We start from the raw sequence: 20,628 nt of genomic DNA, 5'->3' as shown, positions 1-20,628 counted from the left end.
ATGAATTCCAGTGCATCGTTTCCATGCAGTTCTTGGTTTGGAGTAGTTTGCAATGCTGATGGGAGCATTCAGAGGCTAAAGCTCAGTTCATGTGGCTTACACGGTACACTCCACCAATTTCCATTCTCTTTGCTACACAATCTTACACATTTTGATCTCGGTACGAACAACTTCTTTGGCACCATTCCACCAGAAATCCGACTCTTGTCCAAACTTGTCTACCTTCACTTTTCAGAGAATAAGTTTTTTGGAATAATCCCATCATCATTGGGTAGTTTAACATCCTTGAAAGTCCTTTCTTTGCACGACAATCAACTCTATGGTCCCATTCCTTTTGAACTTGGGGATTTGAAGTCTCTCAATACACTTTCCATAAGCTACAATCAACTTAGTGGTTCTATTCCTTTATCTCTAGCAAACCTGAGTAACCTAGAGGTTCTGTACCTAGCTGAGAATAAACTATCTGGTCTCATTCCTACAAAACTTGGGAATTTGAAGGCTCTTACTAAACTTGGTCTGAATGACAATCAACTTAGTGGTTCTATTCCTTCATCACTAGCAAACCTCAGCAACCTACAACATATGTATCTTTTTAAGAATAAATTATCTGGTCCCATTCCTTCTGAACTTGGGAATTTGAAGTCTCTCAATAAACTTTCCATCAGTTACAATCAACTTACTGGTTCTATTCCGCTATCTCTAGCAAACCTGAGTAACCTAGAGGTTCTGTACCTAGCTGAGAATAAATTATCTGGTCTCATTCCTACACAACTTGGGAATTTGAAGGTTCTCACTAAACTTGGTCTGAATGACAATCAACTTAGTGGTTCTATTCCTTCATCACTAGCAAACCTCAGCAACCTACAACATATGTATCTTTTTAAGAATAAATTATTTGGTCCCATTCCTATTGAACTTCAGAACTTGAAGTCTATGAGTATACTTTCCATGGGCTACAATCAACTTAGTGATTCTATTCCTTTATCTCTAGCAAACTTGAGTAACCTAGAGGTTCTGTACCTAGGTGAGAATAAATTATCTGGTTTCATTCCTACACAACTTGGGAATTTGAAGGCTCTCACTAATCTTGGTCTGAGTGACAATCAACTTAGTGGTTCTATTCCTTCATCACTAGCAAACCTCAGCAACCTACAGAGTCTGTACCTTGGTGTAAATAAATTATCTGGTTCGATTCCACAAGGATTGAGAAATCTAGACTTGCTTGATCTGTCGAATAATAATTTTTCTGGCAATTTGCCTGAAGATTTGTGCTATGGTGGAAAGCTTCAAAGGTTCACAGCAAATAGTAATCAACTCACTGGACCTATCTCAAGAGGTTTACAGAATTGCCTTAGCTTAATAAGCGCTCGTTTTGATCAAAATCAATTCATTGGAGATATATCCAACAGCTTTGGCATCTATCCACACTTAAAATACCTTGATATCAGTCACAATAATTTTCATGGGGAACTTTCTCAAAACTGGAGTAAATGCAAGAATTTGACAGCCTTAGTGATGGCCTATAACAATATCAGTGGTAGCATACCACCAGACTTTGGAAATTCAACTCAACTACAAAGGCTTGATCTTTCTTCAAACCATTTGGTTGGTGAAATCCCAAAGGAGTTTGGGAAGATGAAAAGTATGCTGAATTTGTCCTTGGCTAATAACGAACTTTCAGGTATTATACCTCCACAGCTCGGATCTTTAGAACTCCTTGAAATACTCGACCTATCCACAAACAGATTAAGTGGGTCAATACCAAGAAGTATTAGTCAATGGGAACATATCCACTACTTGAATCTTAGTAATAACAAACTCACTGAAAAAATTCCATCTGAAATTGGTAAATTGGTTCAACTTACAGAACTTGATTTATCTCAGAATTTGCTCGCAGAAGAGATACCATCTGAAGTTCAAAGTTTGAAAAATCTACAAAAGTTGAATCTTTCTCACAATAGACTATCTGGTTCTATTCCAAACGCTTTTACAAGTTTGCCTAGTGGGATTGACATCGACCTGTCCAACAATGAGCTCACAGGTCCAGTTCCCCTTTGCTCCAACTTTGTAAATGCATGCTTACATGGTAATTCAGGTTTGTGTGGTAATTTTACAGGACTAAAATTTTGTACAAGTCAAATCTATAAGAAGAAAAATGATCCCTTTCATCATCAACTCATCCTGGTAATTATGCTCCCTCTTATTGGGGTAATTTTACTTGGTTTGTTCATGTGTGGCCTCATTGCTTATCGAAAACAAACGAGACATTATCCAAAGAAACCATTGGACAAAGAAGGTGGTGATTATTTCTCCATAACAAGTTTCGATGGAGGAGTAGTGTATGATGAAATCTTGAAAGCAACGAACAATTTTGATGAAGCATACTCGATTGGGACCGGAGGATATGGGACTGTGTACAAAGCCAAGCTACAGCCTAACAATGTTTTAGCTGTTAACAAACTTCACTCATCATCTGAGAATGTTGATCAAAATGGATTCCTTAATGAGGTACGAGCATTAACGAACATAAGACATCGAAACATAGTGAAACTCTATGGATATTGCTCACATGCCCGCCACTCATTTTTGATTTATGAATACCTTGAAAAGGGAAGCCTTGGATCAATCTTAAGGAGCGATGTCTTAGCAAAAAAATTGGATTGGTTGAAAAGGGTCAATATTGTAAAGGCTGTTGCTAATGGTTTAGCTTATATGCATCACGACTGCTCACCTCCTATAATTCATAGAGACATTTCCATTGGCAACATCCTTCTTGATTCTGATTATGAGGCACATATTTCTGATTTTGGTACATCCAAGCTTTTAAAGCTAGACTCATCCAACTGGACCACAATCGTAGGTACCTACGGCTATATCGCGCCAGGTAAAGTAATTTTGTGATTCTGGTTCTACATCTTCTTAAATTTCATGACATATATAAATATGTATACGTACATATATGTATTTATGTTAGAATCTTGTGAGGTTAATATAGTTTTTTTTTTTGTTTTTATTTTATGTTTCTTTGGATATAGAGCTTGCTTATACGATGGTGGCAACCGAGAAATGTGATGTGTATAGCTTTGGGATTGTTGTACTAGAAGTGATCATGGGAAAGCATCCTGGTGAACTACCAACATTGCCTGCTGATTATCTGGTGTTGGTAAATGTTGGAGATAGTCGGATTCCACTTCCCTCACCACAAGTTGAGAAACAAGTTAATTTAGTACTGAATCTCTCAAGAGTATGTTTAAACTCCAATCCACACGAAAGGCCAACAATGCACCATGTTTCAAATCTGTTGACCAAGGCCTGATATTAACCTACATTCAAAGTTCTTTTCTTTTGTCATGTTCCCTGTATGCATCCTGATAATATGTTTTTATTTAAATGCCTTTTTTATGATGAAACTTCTCATATGTTTTCTTAAATCATTATGTAGTAGATAAAAAATATAAGTTAGTGAAGATTGATATCCTTTTACAAGCTTCACTTCTGGAAAATCTAGTTGTAGTCTAGGACAAATCTGTTGTTGAATACTCTTCAGGTGAAATTTAACAAGTTTTCCCATCACTTGGATTTCCAATAAATGTACAAAGTAGCGAAAATAACATTGGTAAATTAATTACATCAATAAATTATTTTCTACTGTTTACCTGAAATAGATGAAAACTCAAATACAAACACCAATAGAACTTTGAAAAATCTCAAAGTATGTGGAATTAGTTACCCTGACTTAATTTCAAAAAACAAAGTAAAGGTAAATTTAAAATACTTGAAAAGTGTTCTCTTTTTTATATTTACTTTGGCCATAAACTCCAGGTTCAATTTAACAATTATTTTTTCATCCATCTTCTAGTCTCCTACATTGGCATAATACTTTAACCTTCCACCAAACTCCATACAATAAAACTCAAATTCAAGAGGGTTGCCAAAGATTGTAGGCAAGTCATAATAATTTTTTTTTTGATGCTATATACGCCCTACGCTACCTAACTCGTTCATATACAAAAACAAGGATTGAATGTCAAAGCAACTTTTAACAGCCTGGAACATTTACACACCAACTTACTAATTAGTTTAACTAGAAGTTACATGGTTTTCATAAATAAAATGTCTTCGTTAATTTCATTTGAACATCATATGACATAACCAAGTTTGTAAAGTTGGCTTGATGGTATTCATTGGACCAACAAGGGTCTAGAGACTAATGGTACTAGGTGGAGATTAATCAGGGAGCAAATAAGTAAATAACCATAAAAAGTCATATTCTGGTGTTTAACAACAGTACAATGAGGGAGAGAATGAGATATGGATGCGAGAGGGAAGAGAAAAGATAAAAGCTTATCCAGAGGGAGAGACTGAGATAGAGAGACGAATAGCAGGAGGAGAGAAGAACAAATAGAGTAATAAAGTTCACATTAGGTATTATATTCTGATTACTTTTGACTTACTGTTCACTTATTTTGAATTTTTTGATATATTTGACTTTTTGACAGATTTTGCCTGATTTTAACTGACTTTGATCTTGACCAAAATAGGATGTGACTGCCATCTTCTATCCAACATATGTAACTCCAACAAAATAAGTATAATACTGACCAAAATCTAAGGGATGAGGCAGTGAAGATATGATGTCACCAGTAGTAAGGCTTACAAAGAAGGGCGCAACTGTGAAGGCAATTTGGGAAAAACAAAATCACAGCACTTTCTAAACAACACAGAAGACAAGGAGAATGGAGATGGAATCGATCATGCCTAATCCTGTATCTATTGGTATTGCAATTCACACAAAAACATATACTTGTAGGTTGATTGGAGCAAAACCGTAACTTGCCTTTTCATGATGCCCATTCTGTATTTTTGGAGTACAGTAGCTCTTTCTCAGGTTCTATATTCATTTGACTTTTAATTTTGTCTAGCATATTATATTCTTCAAATTAAGAGAATCGAAATTTGTCCCTCGAAAACACATACTTGAAAATTTTGATTTGTCAAATATCTATGAAATGTGTAAATCAATTTATTTGGCTTTGTTTATATAACTTTTAACTTTTCAAAATTTCTTTCGTATTGGTCCTTGTTCATTTTGTGAGTATTGCAAGTTGGGCGTATCGAGAAAATGTGGAAGTCAATAGGTTATGCTTGTTTATAATTTCAAAATAAGAGTTAATTGTAGCTTGCTAAATTAGAGTTAATTTTGTTCAATTGCTAATTTCATTTAGGTTGTGTTTGTTTTTTTGGGTAAAAAGTCTTTTTGACCTCTTATGTATGTGAGTGGAACAAATTTGAGGAAAAGACTGTTTAGTTTTCAGAACACAAAAGACATGAAAAAGTTTTTTTGATCACTTTTGTTTATTTGAGGAAAACACTTTTTGTTTTTTCAGGTTTGTGAGGAAATGCTAAATTAGTGTTTTAAATTTGTTTACTCACATTTGGCTGAGGACCTATGCTTCGAAACAGGAGTTCTCTAATATCGAGGTTTACTCAATAATAAAATTCATTCATGATCATAAAATGGAATAATAGACTTTATTAAATAGTTTTGTAGGAACCAAAAAACCTAACTGGACTCAACCCCTACTTACCAAATAAATAAAAGATAATTTCCAAACTAGGAAAACAATAAGAAAAGATAATTATCCCTTCCATAATTACATGTGATGCTTGTAGATCCGCCCAAGCCTTCCTCTTCATGGGGTCGCATTATTCTTGTTAATTGGAATGGAAGATGTGCAACTAGAAAAGCAAACAGAGTAACTTTCATCTCTATTTACTCACTTTTTTCAACTTGATTTATCATAGGTCAAACATGATTGTTTTTGTTAGGGGTGTGTATGGGGCGGTTTGGTTCGGTTATTGGTCAAAACCGAACCGTAACAATTATAATTGGTTAATGTATTTCAATAGCCATTGGGTAGCGGTTAATAATGGTTTTGGATAACGGTTTTAGTCGGTTAATGGTTATGGTTAATGGTTAATATTGGTTAACCATAATGGTTCAAGATGACATAAAATTAAAAATACTTTTCTATAAAAATTGAAAAACATAAAGTCCATTGTTATAAAAAGTGAATGATTATGTATATATAATTGTATTGATAGAAGATTACTTATCATATATAATTCTAAATAAGTACCCTTTAAATTTTTAATTCTTCATATAATTGCATATAATATACTCTTTACGTCCTATATTTATTGTTCACTTTGACTTTTAAAGTATATATTCTTCAACCTTGACCTTAAATATTTTTATTTATGTTATAAATTACTTGATAAAAATTATAAAAGTGAAAAGACATTTAAAACACAATTCAATAATATATTTTGCATCAAGTATTATATATTAAAAAGAAATATATTTAAGATTGACTTTGAAAAATAAAAACTTTAAAAGTCAAAAGTGGACAATAAATATGGGATGGGTGGGGGGGGGGAGTATTTAATATTATATTATATTAAAAGTATTTATTAATATTATTGGTTCGGTTCGGTTCGGTTAATAGTGGTTCGGTTTTAGATGAAAACCATAACCGAACCATATGTATTCGGTTAATCAAAATTAGAAACCGCACCATAACTTTTAGTAATGGTTCAGTTATATTGGTTAATTTGGTTATGGTTCGGTTTTTCGGTTAATATGCTCACCCCTAGTTTTTGTGATACATAAAAGCAATTAGTGTTAAACCCTTGTTATGCCATATTGTGTTGAAGTGATTCTTTATAATCAACTTAGATAATATTAGAATATTGCAAACTGCATAGGTTTAGATTGTGACCATGAGTTGTAGAGTTCATAATTCAAAAGAATCACCATCAAAATTGCCAAATAAACAGAAAATTATCATAGCCATTAATGCACTAAGCAAGGTTTAGCTTCATTAATGCACAAGCCTCTTGTGAGTTGTCGTACGCCTAATCTCCAGCATGTTAGTAATCAGGGTCTATTTCTTACATTATTATTTACTTGAAAAATACAATGTATAAGTGCTATATGTCATCTTATTTTGATAGACTCTAAATATGATCCGAAAATCCTTGCAAGAACATATAGATACTAATTAATGCAAGTATAAAATCTTCTTCATCTCAATCTTTCTTCCATGTCTAATGGGAGCACCAAAATACCGCCCATAGTTTCATGAATCCTCCATAGATCTATAAAAGGGGTTCCCCACATTGATAGGCATCACATTTTTTAAATATGTGATGTTGAGCAAAAAAATTTGCTTAGACATCATAAGAGATTAATTAGCTATAATAACAATCCAATTTAGTTCAACTGAAAGTGTAAGTTAAATTGAAAATAATAATAATAATAATAATAATAATAATAATAATAATAACATTCAGACATTTCATCAAACAAGGAAAGAAACCAATACATACCTTCTAATCGATATCCACTTAAACGATTTTGAACACTTCATACGCTAAAATTCTACTATAGAACTGATTCACACCGATGAAAATTCACCAATGTTTTTAAATCGATAAATATTTTGTGATTTTGAGCAATTCAAGTGATTTGATATTAATCTTCTGATAGATGAAAGCGAATTTGTATGATAATAAGGGATTAAGATGATTTGGTTGCGGTATCTGCACTTTGGAATCGACAAGCGTGGGAAGGTAGATGGAGGGCTTTGGGAAGGGGCATGGGTAATCAGGGAGCAAGCTGCGAACTATGAGAAACGACGACGAGAATAGCCATGGTTTTGAGATTCGATCAGCGATGGTTGTAAATTGTAAGGCTAAGGGAGTGGTAACACTCTTAACACCTTGTTATCTCAACTTTTTGAGTGACACCTCATTTTTATCCATTTAACACTTAATTTTAACATTTGGTAGGAAATGGTAACACTCCTAGCACTCCATTTTTTCTTTCTTTTTCTAATTTAATTTAATTGCTTTATTTTTAAATTTTTAATAAACAAACATTTTTTTAATATTACACAAACATTTTTTTGATTTACTTAATATCACATAAAGTAATTACCTTTTGGTTATCTTTCTTGTATTTGTTTAATTTGGTTCTGTTTGTTTGATTTGGGCAAGAGTCTCATGTATTGGGCAAAAATGTCATGTTTTGAGACAAAAAATCAACCTGTAATGTGTTTGTTTGATTCGATTATATTTCTTTTATTTGGTTCAATTTATGTTTGTTTCTGTTTAGTTTTGTTTGGTTTGGACAAAAACATGTAATGATACTCAATTTCCTGTTCTAATATTGATTCCATTCCAATCTCCACTTGATTCCATTTTTGTTCCTGTCCAGCATATCACTTTTCTGTCCTTGTGCAACTGATGTTCCTGTTGTATTATTGATTCCATTCCAATATTCATTCCATTCCATTCCTATTCTAATCTTCATGTTACAATCTATTAAATTACATTATATTCTTGATTCCATTCTAATCTTGATTCCATTCCATACTAATCAAATGAACCATGACAAAAACATTAAAACTGTCAACTATAACACAAGGGAACAACTGTCCAACTATAACAAAGGAACCTGAAACAATCCAATTACTCACAAAAACACATTATCTTCATAAAACAAATATAAAGAAGGGTCAGAGCAAGCTTCAGAAATCATGAATGTGTATGAATTTCTGGTTTTATGATTATGCTCTTATGAACAATTGATCTCATGAAGCAAATGGTTTTGAATCTTATTAGAAAATCCTGATACTTTAAAATTGATCAGAATTATTTGATGATATGAGAAAATCTAATTACTAGATTCACAAATAGCAATATAATTATTTTCAGAAAACAGCTTCGACAACCGCTGAAAGAAAAAATCATCGTGAATTAAGGTCTTTATGCTACATATAGAATAAATGATATTTGAGGAATTTCATCGAGCACTTGGTGTTCGACTAAACACCATGGAAAGATAACGGTAAATTGCAGATATCAAACACATAAATCATAAAAATAAAGTATAGGAGTTGATAATTCATTGAAATATGAAGAACAAAAACAGAAACAATAGAGATGTATAATGGAATAGCAAAATAAATCGAGATGTAAAAACGATGAACAAAAACCCGCGATGGAAGTTACCATGATGAAGGATTGAACACCTTTACTCCTCTTTATCTCTTCATGTTAAGATGTTGGGGAGGCTTTGCATGCGACCCCCTTGGAGCAAGCTAGGGGGCAGTGTTTGTTAGGAACCGGACCGGGTACACGCAGCGGAAACACACTATCACACACACACAAACTCACGAAAATAAAGCAAGAAGAACACAAGGATTTTACGTGGTTCGGATTCGGTGCAAATCCTACATCCACGGGCTGCAACTAGAGAATTTTATTAAAACTCACAAGATTACAATTGACTTGACACTCTACACTTGATGTTCTCTCAAGTTTTTGCACACAAAATATGCAAAACATACATGCATATATATAGGTGAGAGAGCCGCAATTTGCACATGAAATTGAGTCGTCGTAACAATAGTACTCAAATGTGAAAGCCGCAAATGTTGAGTCGTCGTAACAATAGTACTCAAATGTGAAAGCCGCAAATGTTGAGTCGTCGTAACAATAGTACTCAAATGTGAAAGCCGCATGTTTTCAACCTTTCATATTTTACCTAACAATCTCCCACTTGAAAGTTTGAACAACATGGTCCGTCTCTGTCATCCAACTCCAGTAATCTTAAAACAACCAAGTCTTCCAAGCCTCCAGTTCCTAAGAACAAGCTAAACTTAGTCTCATTTCTCTAATTGCAGCCGCCCCTCATCTTCAAGTACTAGAAGGGCCAGTTGAAGCTCCCACTAGCTCCAACTCAGTCGTGGCTAATCCCACCACCGACTCATCCTCTGTCTCAACCGGTTTGGACACTCCACCAGATCCAGAGATACACCGAGGACCACTAACACTCTCCAATCTTTGCAAACTTTCAACAGGAGAGACTTTTTCAGTCTTAGTCTTCAAAACCCAACGGCTCTTTGTAACTGTACCCGAAACACACCCCGTGCTCCCACTGTCACAGAATCCCCTGAATGGTTTAGAATTTCTGACTCGTTCAGCTAACATCCCCTTGGCTCCAGAATTCATGTTTGCAAAATGAACTCTCTTCGCCGTAGATTTAGCGAACCAGATTTTGTCTTGCTTAACAGGGACGGTCATACTTCCCTCAGCAGATACCTCAACCATATACAATGACCCACACTTCATACCATGAGCAATCACTAGATTATCATTGATCACCCTCCATTTACCACCACCAAACCTTACTTCCAGTCCTTGTTTATCCAGCTGACCAACATAAATCAATTTCTTCTTCAGCTCCGGAATCACCCTGACATCCTTCAGGCTCCATGTAGTTCCCAATGAAGTAACCAAATCAATATCTCCCATGCCCGTTACCTGAAGCATCTCGTCATTTGCCAAACGTACCTTTCCAAAATCTCCTTCTTTTAGATTCACCATCGTTTCCCCGTTGTCCATGGCATGAAACGAAGCCCCTGAATCCATGACCCAAGAGTCTACAGAACTTTCCATACTGAGTATCAATGCATCATCCTCAGACACACTCTCAGCACCAGCAATGTTTAATTCTTTCTTTGGACATTGACTCTTAACATGTCCTACCTCTTGGCAGTTCCAGCACTTCACATTCTTCTTAGTTCTAGATGAACTTTTTCCCCGACTCCCACTGCTCCTGCTATTCCCTCTACCTCTTCCGACATTTAATAAATCAGAAGAAGAAGATCCACCTTGATTCTTGCGTCTGATATCTTCGCCAAGAACCAAATCTCTAACCCCTTCAAAAGTCATACCACTGGTCCCCACGGAACTCGTAACAGCAGTAACTGTTCCGGACCAGCTATCAGGTAGAGAAGCTAGTAGCAGTGATGCTTGAGTCTCGTTATCAAATTTAATTCCCACAGATGATAATCTGGACAGAATTGAATTTAGATTGTTAATGTGAACCGTAACTGAGCCTTCCTCATTCATCCTTGTAGTGAACAACTCCTTCATCAAGAACACCTTGTTAGCCGCCGATGGTTTCTCATACATATTTGACAGAGCCTCCATCATACCACGTGCCGTGGTTTCATTCATGATGTTGAAAGCAACGCTCTTCGTCAACGACAATGTAATAACCGCCTTGGCTTTCTTGTCCTTTGAGTTCCACGCATCTTCAGCAGCTTTTTCCATTTTCTCCGGTTTGTCTCCGAGTACCACGTCCAAGTCTTTCTGACATAGCAATGCTTCTAGTTGCATTTTCCACCAGCTAAAATCAGAACCGTTGAACTTTTCGATTATAACCTTGTCTTCAGCCATTACGACAAACAAGATACAAATCAGGTACACTCGTGCGTGATAAAAAAATGATTGTACCCTCCAAACCTCGCTAATCTGGCTCTGATACCAGTTGTTAGGAACCGGACCGGGTACACGCAGTGGAAACACACTATCACACACACACAAACTCACGAAAATAAAGCAAGAAGAACACAAGGATTTTACGTGGTTCGGATTCGGTGCAAATCCTACATCCACGGGCTGCAACTAGAGAATTTTATTAAAACTCACAAGATTACAATTGACTTGACACTCTACACTTGATGTTCTCTTAAGTTTTTGCACACAAAATATGCAAAACATACATGCATATATATAGGTGAGAGAGCCGCAATTTGCACATGAAATTGAGTCGTCGTAACAATAGTACTCAAATGTGAAAGCCGCAAATGTTGAGTCGTCGTAACAATAGTACTCAAATGTGAAAGCCGCAAATGTTGAGTCGTCGTAACAATAGTACTCAAATGTGAAAGCCGCATGTTTTCAACCTTTCATATTTTACCTAACAGTGTTTAGCGCCCTTGGCGACCGATGGCGAACTCACTAGCGAAGCCCACTCCCGGTAGCCAAATGCGCTGTGCGGTTTAGTTGATTCGGGTCGTATCAGATAGAGGAAGCGAAGGGAATTTGGGAATTATAAAATAAAGAAATAGGGCTATTATTGGGTTTTTTTCTAAAGCTAAACTTTTTAATATATATATATATATATATATATATATATATATATATATATATATATATATATATATATATATATATATAGGGTTAGGTTATTTTGTTTTTGCTAAGTATTGTGTGCTTGTGTAAAGGATTCTAGGCCAATCATTTGTGGTAAATTAAGAAAGTGGTTTTCTTTTTAAAATAAATAGAAAAATAATCAAATTAAAGGGATTTCATTAAGTGACCGGTCAAGGAAGGGTAGAATGGTACATTGTGTCGTCATTTAATTAGGAAACGGTGGATAAGTATGGAAGTGATCAACCGATAATCCCAAATATCTCGCATACTCACAAAATTAAAAACCCAATTCCTTCGGAGGTTGAAAAACATTCTGATTTCTTGTAATCAATCTTCAAAATCGGAAGATCCTTTGAAGGTTTTTCATATAAATATCGATACTTAACCCTAGAAGACAGAATCGACATTTGGGGGCTTCTGTGAACGGTTTTCGATAAGAATGAGGAGTACACGATCCACTTCGTTCAAGTCAAAGTTCAAGAACACATCAGAAACAGCCTTGAATCTTGAAGATGATGATGATGATTTCGTTGCCGAACCTGAAGGTAACTCTTTTTTTGTGTTAGATGATGTTTATTGAGTTCGAAAATGTATTATAGTGTTGGAAGTGTATTTAAAATCAGTTATGTGTGTATAATTTGTGGTTTGGAAGAAGAATGTTTCATTTTTTTGTAGTATCTTAAGAAAAGTTATTCTTCATTACAGTATGCGTTGAAATTATTGTCCCTTCTGCCAGAATGTTCTATTCATTTAAACTTAAAGAATTTTGTTATTCTCCTACAATTATTTTTGTTGTTTTATTAGCTAAACTTGTAATGAAAAGTTCTATAAATAAGTAGTTAATTAGCAAGGTATAAATATTTTATATTCTAATGGAATCAAAGGTTGTAGATGATTAATGACTTAAACTGAAACATTCAGAATTGTTAGATATTGATGAAATTGACATGTGTAAAATTCAAGAAGAATAGAATGTTGTATATGAGTGTGACTATCCACATTGATAGTGGATTATATGTCTTGAATTAAAATGCATATGAGTCTGGTAGAATTGTAATCTAAATGTATATGATTCTGGTAGAATATTAATTTGTAGACTATTTTAGTAGAATAGAATATAAGTATTTCAATATGCAGTGGGTTATGTTTCAAAATGAAATTTATGAAGTTTTTTGTAGATTATTTTATATTCTGTTAGAATTGCATATGTTTTAATATATTTTTGTAATATGTTTTTTTGTTTTGTATTATGTTTGAATGGGAAATTTGTGTGTATGATGATTGTGTTATTGAAATTAATTGTTATTCTGTTAGAATATAAGGAATATCTTATATTTTAAAACATTAATATCTAATTATTTATACTAACCCTTATAATTTGTATGTAATATCATCTGATAGAGTTTAAAGAGTGTGTTTTTTTGTTAATGTTTCCTTTATTCTATTATCATTGAAACAAGTTGTATAATATGTGTACTATTTGTTATGTAAATGTTATTAAGATATAAGTATGAGTTAAAATGAAACATGTACAACTATTGTATACTATTCTAGAAGAATACGAATATATGTATGAATATAAGTATTTTAATGTGCATTGGGTTCTGTTTCAATCCTAAACCTTATCATGTTTTTGTAGTTTATTGTAGACTATTCTAGTAGAATTCGAATATATGTATGAATATAAGTTATTGAAGTAAATTGTTATTCTGTTAGAATATAAGGAATATCTTATATTTTAAAACATTAATATCTAATATCTTATACTAAACATTATATTATTTATTGTGTGTTGTAGCAGAACAAGTACATGAAGAAGAACAACATGTGAGATGAGAAAGAAGGTCAAAGAAAAAGCTTGATAAATCAACTGAAGAAAAGAAAAGTCCTAAACCTTTAAATTTACTACTTTTGGAAAGAGAGTTAAGGTCAAAGAGGAAAAATGATAGAGTTCCAATTGTAAAAAAAATTAAAGAATAAGGGAATTGATGAATCTGTCAAAGAGGAACAGGAAGATAATGTTAGGAAAACAAATAAGGAATATCCACCTGGTTTAAGATACCTTCCAACCAGAATGAAATGTAATAACATCACTGCAGCTGTTATGGGGATGTCACCAGAACAAAAACAAGCAGTTTTGAGAATGGGTTTTGGATCAATTTTGCAAGTGAATATTACAAGTTATCCGGGGCAACTAAGCTACTATATTTTAGATGTGTATGATGCCGATAGTAAAAGACTTGTCCTACAAAACTCTGTTATTGAGATAACAGAACAGACAGTGCATGATATGATGGGTTTGCCAATTGGTGGAGAAGACATCAATGAGTTGCCATTGTGTGATAAGGACAATCAAATTCTGGAAGAATGGAGGGGACAATATAGTTGTGATAAGTTCAATGGTGGGGAGTATTTAAGAAGGATTCAGGCTACAACAAAGGATACTTTGATGTTTAGGCTTAATTTTTTGACCCTTTTTGTTAACAACTTCATAGAGTCAATGTTGATGGGAACAAATCAAATAAAAGTGGTAAGGAAGTTGGTGTTGGTAGAAGACTTTTCAAAGTTAAATTGGTGTAAATATATGCTTGATTGTTTAGGATCAAGGAAAAAACTATGGAAAAGGGATGACAAATCAAGTTACTACAGTGGTCCTATTACACTCCTGATTGTAAGTTTGAAATAGTGTTATATGAAAATATAGATTTGGTATTGATTTATTATTGATGTATTAATTAAGTTAATGTTTTTTTTAGTTGGTGTACGTGTATAACATGAAGTATTCTATCAAGATAGATAAAAGGATTCCTTTTATTGGGCATATTAATGGTGCTAAATTATTAGAGATTCAACAATTGGAAATCAGTTTGGGAGGGTTCGGGAGGCAATTTCAGGATGAGAATGATGATGTCGATACGAGGGATGAAACAGGAGGTGAAGAACAACAACTGCTCAGCTTCAAGAGGGATTTTGGAGATGAGGAGGTAATATTATGTTTCTTTATGGATAATTATTAAATCTGTAATTACTGTAATTAATATTTAAATGTATATTATGGTAGAATATAAATTTCAATATGTGGAATACTACTAATTTGTCTATACATTTATAATATTCAAGATGGTGAAATATTCTTGTAATGTAATCAATAATTAGTAATATGTATTGCAGGAATACGCTGATGTTATAGAACATAGTTATGGGGTAATTCTAACAGAGAAAAGTACTATGGAGGTTGCGTTGAAGGATGGTTTGGAAAAATTCCCTGATAGTGTGGTGCTGAATGAGTGGATGGAAAAGATGAATGAGATTTTCAAGGAAGTGCAAGAAGGGGCAAGTAACAAAAAAGTGCATGAGCCTGAGTGTTGTAATGAGTTGAATATGAATGATGTAGGTGATGGCGGTGAAGGAAACAGTTCACCTATTCGAGGATTGATACTTACTGAAGTTAATGTAGAAAAAGAAGTCAATTATAGTACACCTGTTGATACCAATTCTTTAACAATGACTCGGTTTCATCGACTTCCAGGGGTGAATGAGGAAATGATTAAGTTGTTGGATGAAACTGAGTTACAGGTGTATAGAAGGAAACAACTAATGTCAGGAATCAGTGGGGATAATGTGGTTGGAAGAAATATAGGAGAAGCTGTTGATAATGTTGCAGAAGATGATGATAATGACAAAAGGGAAAAATGTATCCCTAAAAAGGCAAACACATTTCATTCGCCCTATATTGTAAGAATTGTTAAGGTTGGGGATAAACTGACTAAGGATGAAACAGGGATATGCAATTCAGTTTTTGCATCTAATAGAGATGATGGATTCGTATATATATTACTCACTTATTATATTTTTAGAATATAAATGTGAATGTATTTAGACTGATTTTATATATAATTTTTGTCACAGGGATGAGATTTGGGACATTGGAACAGGTCATTTGGTGCACCAGGGTTTTGCATATCAATTCAATCAAGGGATGTTTTTGCATTCTAGAGTAATTGATTGTTGGGCTTCATTTTTGAATAAAATGGAGAACTACAAGGATGAATCATCGCTTTCAAGATTTTTCTTCGATACAACTATTGTGGTATGAATTTATTTTTTAAATTAATTATAAATTCAAATTTATTTTTGTAAAAATTAATATTGTTGTTGATGTGGGTTTTTACAGATAGAAGAGATATTGAATGAATTAAAGTCGGAAGATATGAAGTGTAGGCTTTTTGCTACTCTATTGCGAATCTACATTAATAAATTTGATGTCAAGCCAAGTTTCAGAGATGTTGCCCTTGTAAGTTTATGTAGTAAATGTAATATTTGTTGCATCACTTAATATTAAAGTAACTTGTTTTTTTAATGTGTACAAGGTTTTCTTCCCAATAGTTGATGATGGGAAGTATTACATACTCATCTTTGATCTGAGATCAAGTTTATACTACAGAGTAGATCATGTGAAGAGAACAGGAACTTTGGAAAGAAAGTATGGCATGATACCAAACCTGGTGGTAAGATAATCAATAAAATTCTGATCACTAGGTTTTCATTCTAAAGTATGTTATAAAACTATGTCTGATGTATATGTTGTATTTAATGCCAGAAAAAACTGTTTTGCAACAACTTGACATCACAACATCATCCAATGGCAAAAGCCTTAACTTTTAAGGCGGGACGGGTGATGAACATATATTGGCAAGTAGAAAAAGCTGGAACAGAATGTGGAGTCTACCTCATGAGGCATATGGAACGTTACATGGGGGAAAATGAAGGGCGTTGGGAGTGTGGTCTTTCAGGTAAAATGTCTGGTGATGTGAATGCTATAATTAAGTTAAGGATGAAATACATGGCAAGATTGTTGACAGCTGAGTTCAATAAGTTTAAGACTATGATAGTTAAAGATTTTGAAGCGTTTCGTAAGCTGGATATTTTGGAACAAGATATGCTTCTTCAACAGTCAGCTGAAAATAGGAAGAAAAAAAGAAAAACAAGGGGTCGTAGGTAAGAACTTGAAGTGGTAGTTTGGTTTTTTTAAGATAAATATTGACATGGCATTAGCTGAACCTTTTTTTGTGGTTGTTAAAAATACTATTATGCATTATGTTAGATGTTTGAAAAGGTACTTTGTCTTGTAATGGATTATTAATTTTGATATAAAGGTTGTGTTGATGCGCTGTTTAGTTTCTGGGATGATGATGTTGTGCCTTGTGAAAAGCAATTCTGGTTCAATGGGAAGTAGTTTAATAATCAGTTTTTTTCATGGGCTGCATATGAATAAAATTTAGAATTAAATTATGAAGATTTTTTAAATATAATCTGTCACACCCCAAAACCGAAACGACGGAAACGTTCTGGGGTGGAGGACGTCATGTCAAGTATCACAACATATGTAGTATAGTAATCAAAGTACAACAACCATTGCATTAATAGTAATAATTTTACATAGGTTACATTTCATAGCAACATCAAAGTAAATACAGAGAATAACATAGATGCAGCTTGGTACTAGGCTGACTTCACAAAAGCTCTCGGGATGTACCTGTCTATCGATGACCTGAGAATACAAGTTATTTTGAAAGCGAGCATCAGCATTTTTATAATGCTGGTGAATTCATAAGTATTTAATGACATTAGTATAAATACACATTTTTATTCAAAATAACCTCATGAAAGATGGTGGTTTAGAATCTACAGAGTATTAGAATTCTTTCCAGAAAATCCTATATTTTCTAAATAAAAGCAGTCTTCTACCAAGACCCAATTGTTTTATGTTTAAGGGGTAATTTCCCCCAAAAGTACTATCATTATCAAGATATAGTTTTTACTTTAAAGGAGTTGTGAGAAAAGCCTCAAGTAAAAATGATAAGGGAAAATCATATTGTTCCTCAGCAGAAACACTGCTGGCTAAAAGTAAATAAAACCTAGACTCCAGGCGGGACGCCTCACAAAGCGTAAAGGTAAATAAATCATAGACTTCAGGCGGGACGCCTTGCAAAGTCTAAAAATAAGTAAAACATAGACTCCAGTAGGGTATCGAAAGAACAATACGCCTGGCTCTGTCTAAAGGTAAATAAGACATAGACTCCAGGAGGGTATTGAATGGACAATACCCCTGGCTCAGTCTAAAACAAGGAAACACAGACTCCAGACAGTATCGAATGAACGATACAGCTAGCAAAGTCTAAAACAAGGAAACACAGACTCCAGACAGTATTGAATGAACGATACAGCTAGCAAAGTCTAAAACAAGGGAATACAGACTCCAGACAGTATCGAATGAACGATACAGCTAGCAAAGTCTAAAACAAGGGAAAGGATAATAAAAGGGTTGGATGTGAACTCGTATGTAACCATGCTGATTGACGATCGAATCCTTGATGACCCTCCAGGTCATGCGATGTATAGTGACATTATGTCACCCATGGGCCTTACTGGCTCGGACTGTAGCTAGCAGTCAGGATGCAGGAGTGTCTGTCCCGTATAGATCTATACACAAGATGTCCGCTCTCCCTCCAGGAGACTCTGGTTACACGGCGATGGCGCTAAGAAGCGTCGTATCGGGAAATAGTACGTCACATTCTATTTAAAGTATTAAAGTACTAGTATAGACTCACGAATGAACTGACTCTTGTGGAATTCTTCATACTAGAAAGAGTAACTAGAATCTCCTAACTATTCCTATAATAGTTATTAATGTTTCAGGTATATGAACAATGAATGGACGGATGCCTTTGCTACCCAAAGGAAATGAACTAGTTGATGGAAACCTTTATGACTATACATGTATACATGATATATAACTAATATTTAAATGACCTTCGGACGGATAACCGATACCCTAGATCCACATCCAAACAAGGAAAAGGAGGTAGGGCGAGCTAGCCTTCCTAAGTCCTTTAAACATTACTTATATAACTATACATATACAGGCATGCATTTTATAATATAAAAGTATAGACGAAAATTTGGTAAAACCTTTGGAAAACTTTACAAATAAGAATTTATGACTTGATGTCAGTTTATAAAACAAGCTTTGAAAACCTTTGGAAAACCTTTGATAATCTAAAAGAGAAATTCATACTTTAAAACAAGATTTGAAAACGAGATTTGAAAACCTTCAGCTGGATAAAGCAGTTTGACAAGCAAAAATCTATTTTGCTATACAGTTATTAATCACATGTGATTGATATAATAACTCTATAGTTCAACTTGTATTCCCCCTCCCCATAAAAGCATTTAAAATCATTTAAAAGGTTAATTCAGGGGTATGAACTCACCTGACGTGGGTGATTCGGATGAACGGACGGTATAGGATGCTATGTGTCAATTGAGGACTTGAATACACACTCGGATCCTATTTAACAAGTAGTGATACATTTAAGTATCCAATTAGTCATTTAATAACTAATTAAGCAAGTAAGGATGTCCTAATACATGAAAACACTTTGCTACAAGTGTTAGGTGTACCAAGGGTTGCATATGAGGAGAGTATGGACTCACATTGGAGTTTACTCTTCAAATGATGGCCCTTAGGGGTGTTTACGGTTTCTGGACCATAACCCCCATGAGTTTACGGCCGTAAACTCATGGTAGTGGTGCCATGGGGTGTTTAAAGGTCTTATCTCACTCAAGGAATTATTCTAGACTCGAATAAAGGGTTATGGAAGTGACCAGGGCTCAAAATGGACACTTTTTGGAGTTTACGGTCCTTGGACCACTCCTTTGGGTGTTTACGGTCGTAAACACATGGGTTTACAGCCGTAAACCCATGTTTGTCCATTCCTTTCGTGTTTTGGTGGTTCTAACTCATGCATGCTAGGTTCTAGTCACTTATACAAGCATAGGAAGGTGTTAAGGGCACTTAAACACCCTTAGAAGGTGTTTACGGTTTTGGGAGGTCTCCCCAAACCGTAAACTCATGTTTCTTGATGTTCTTCAAGGCTTTTACATGTATACTAAGCAAACCACTAGCTAGGAGAAGTATACTTACATATAGGAAGCTTGAATGGGTGTTTGGAGCCCAAGAACACTAGTGTGTGTTCTTGGTGTTCTTGGTGTTCTTGATGAACACTTGAAGATCTAAGCAAAAAATGAAAATCCATGGATGAAGTGATGTAAAAAACACTAGATTAAGTGTTATATGAACAAATCTAGGCAAGAAACACTTACGTTTTGGCGGATTTGACGGAAAGATTTTATGATAGTTGAGAGAGTTTCTTGGGTGTTCTTGGAGGTGGAAGTGAAAAATGAGTTAAAAATGACTAAGTGTCATATTTATACTCTCGAGCGTTTGCGGTCGTAAACTCCGAGTTTACTCCCGTAAACTCCAAATTTTGGAGTTCCGTGACTTACGTGATACACTACAAACTCTAAAATATACTTCCTTTTATTTGATCACTTGACGGATATAATTTAAAATATCCAAACGGGCTTAAATCCGGCCACAAATGTTTTGAGATAAATTTGGCTAGTTTTTAGAGTGCTTAATTGCGTAGTTTATACAAATAAAAATTTCGGGTTGTAACATAATGCAAGGTTGTTGTTGATAATGTATGTGTT

General features: G+C 34.4%; 1 protein-coding gene across 1 annotated transcript; it reads left to right on the top strand.

Annotated features, from left to right (window-relative positions):
* LOC145164033 (uncharacterized) lies at positions 1 to 4,520 on the top strand. The gene is made up of 3 exons (XM_079082759.1): positions 1 to 2,884; positions 3,036 to 3,244; positions 4,500 to 4,520. The coding sequence occupies exons 1-3, from the start codon at positions 1 to 3 to the stop codon at positions 4,518 to 4,520; spliced, it is 3,114 nt and encodes a 1,037-aa protein (XP_078938885.1).
* Positions 4,521 to 20,628: the final 16,108 nt, after the last annotated feature.

This window comes from Lactuca virosa, chromosome 3 (assembly GCF_052849685.1).
Source record: "Lactuca virosa cultivar CGN04683 chromosome 3, Lactuca_virosa_CGN04683_v6, whole genome shotgun sequence".
NCBI classification, from domain to species: Eukaryota; Viridiplantae; Streptophyta; class Magnoliopsida; order Asterales; family Asteraceae; genus Lactuca; species Lactuca virosa.
This window is presented reverse-complemented; position numbering and strand designations above follow the sequence as displayed.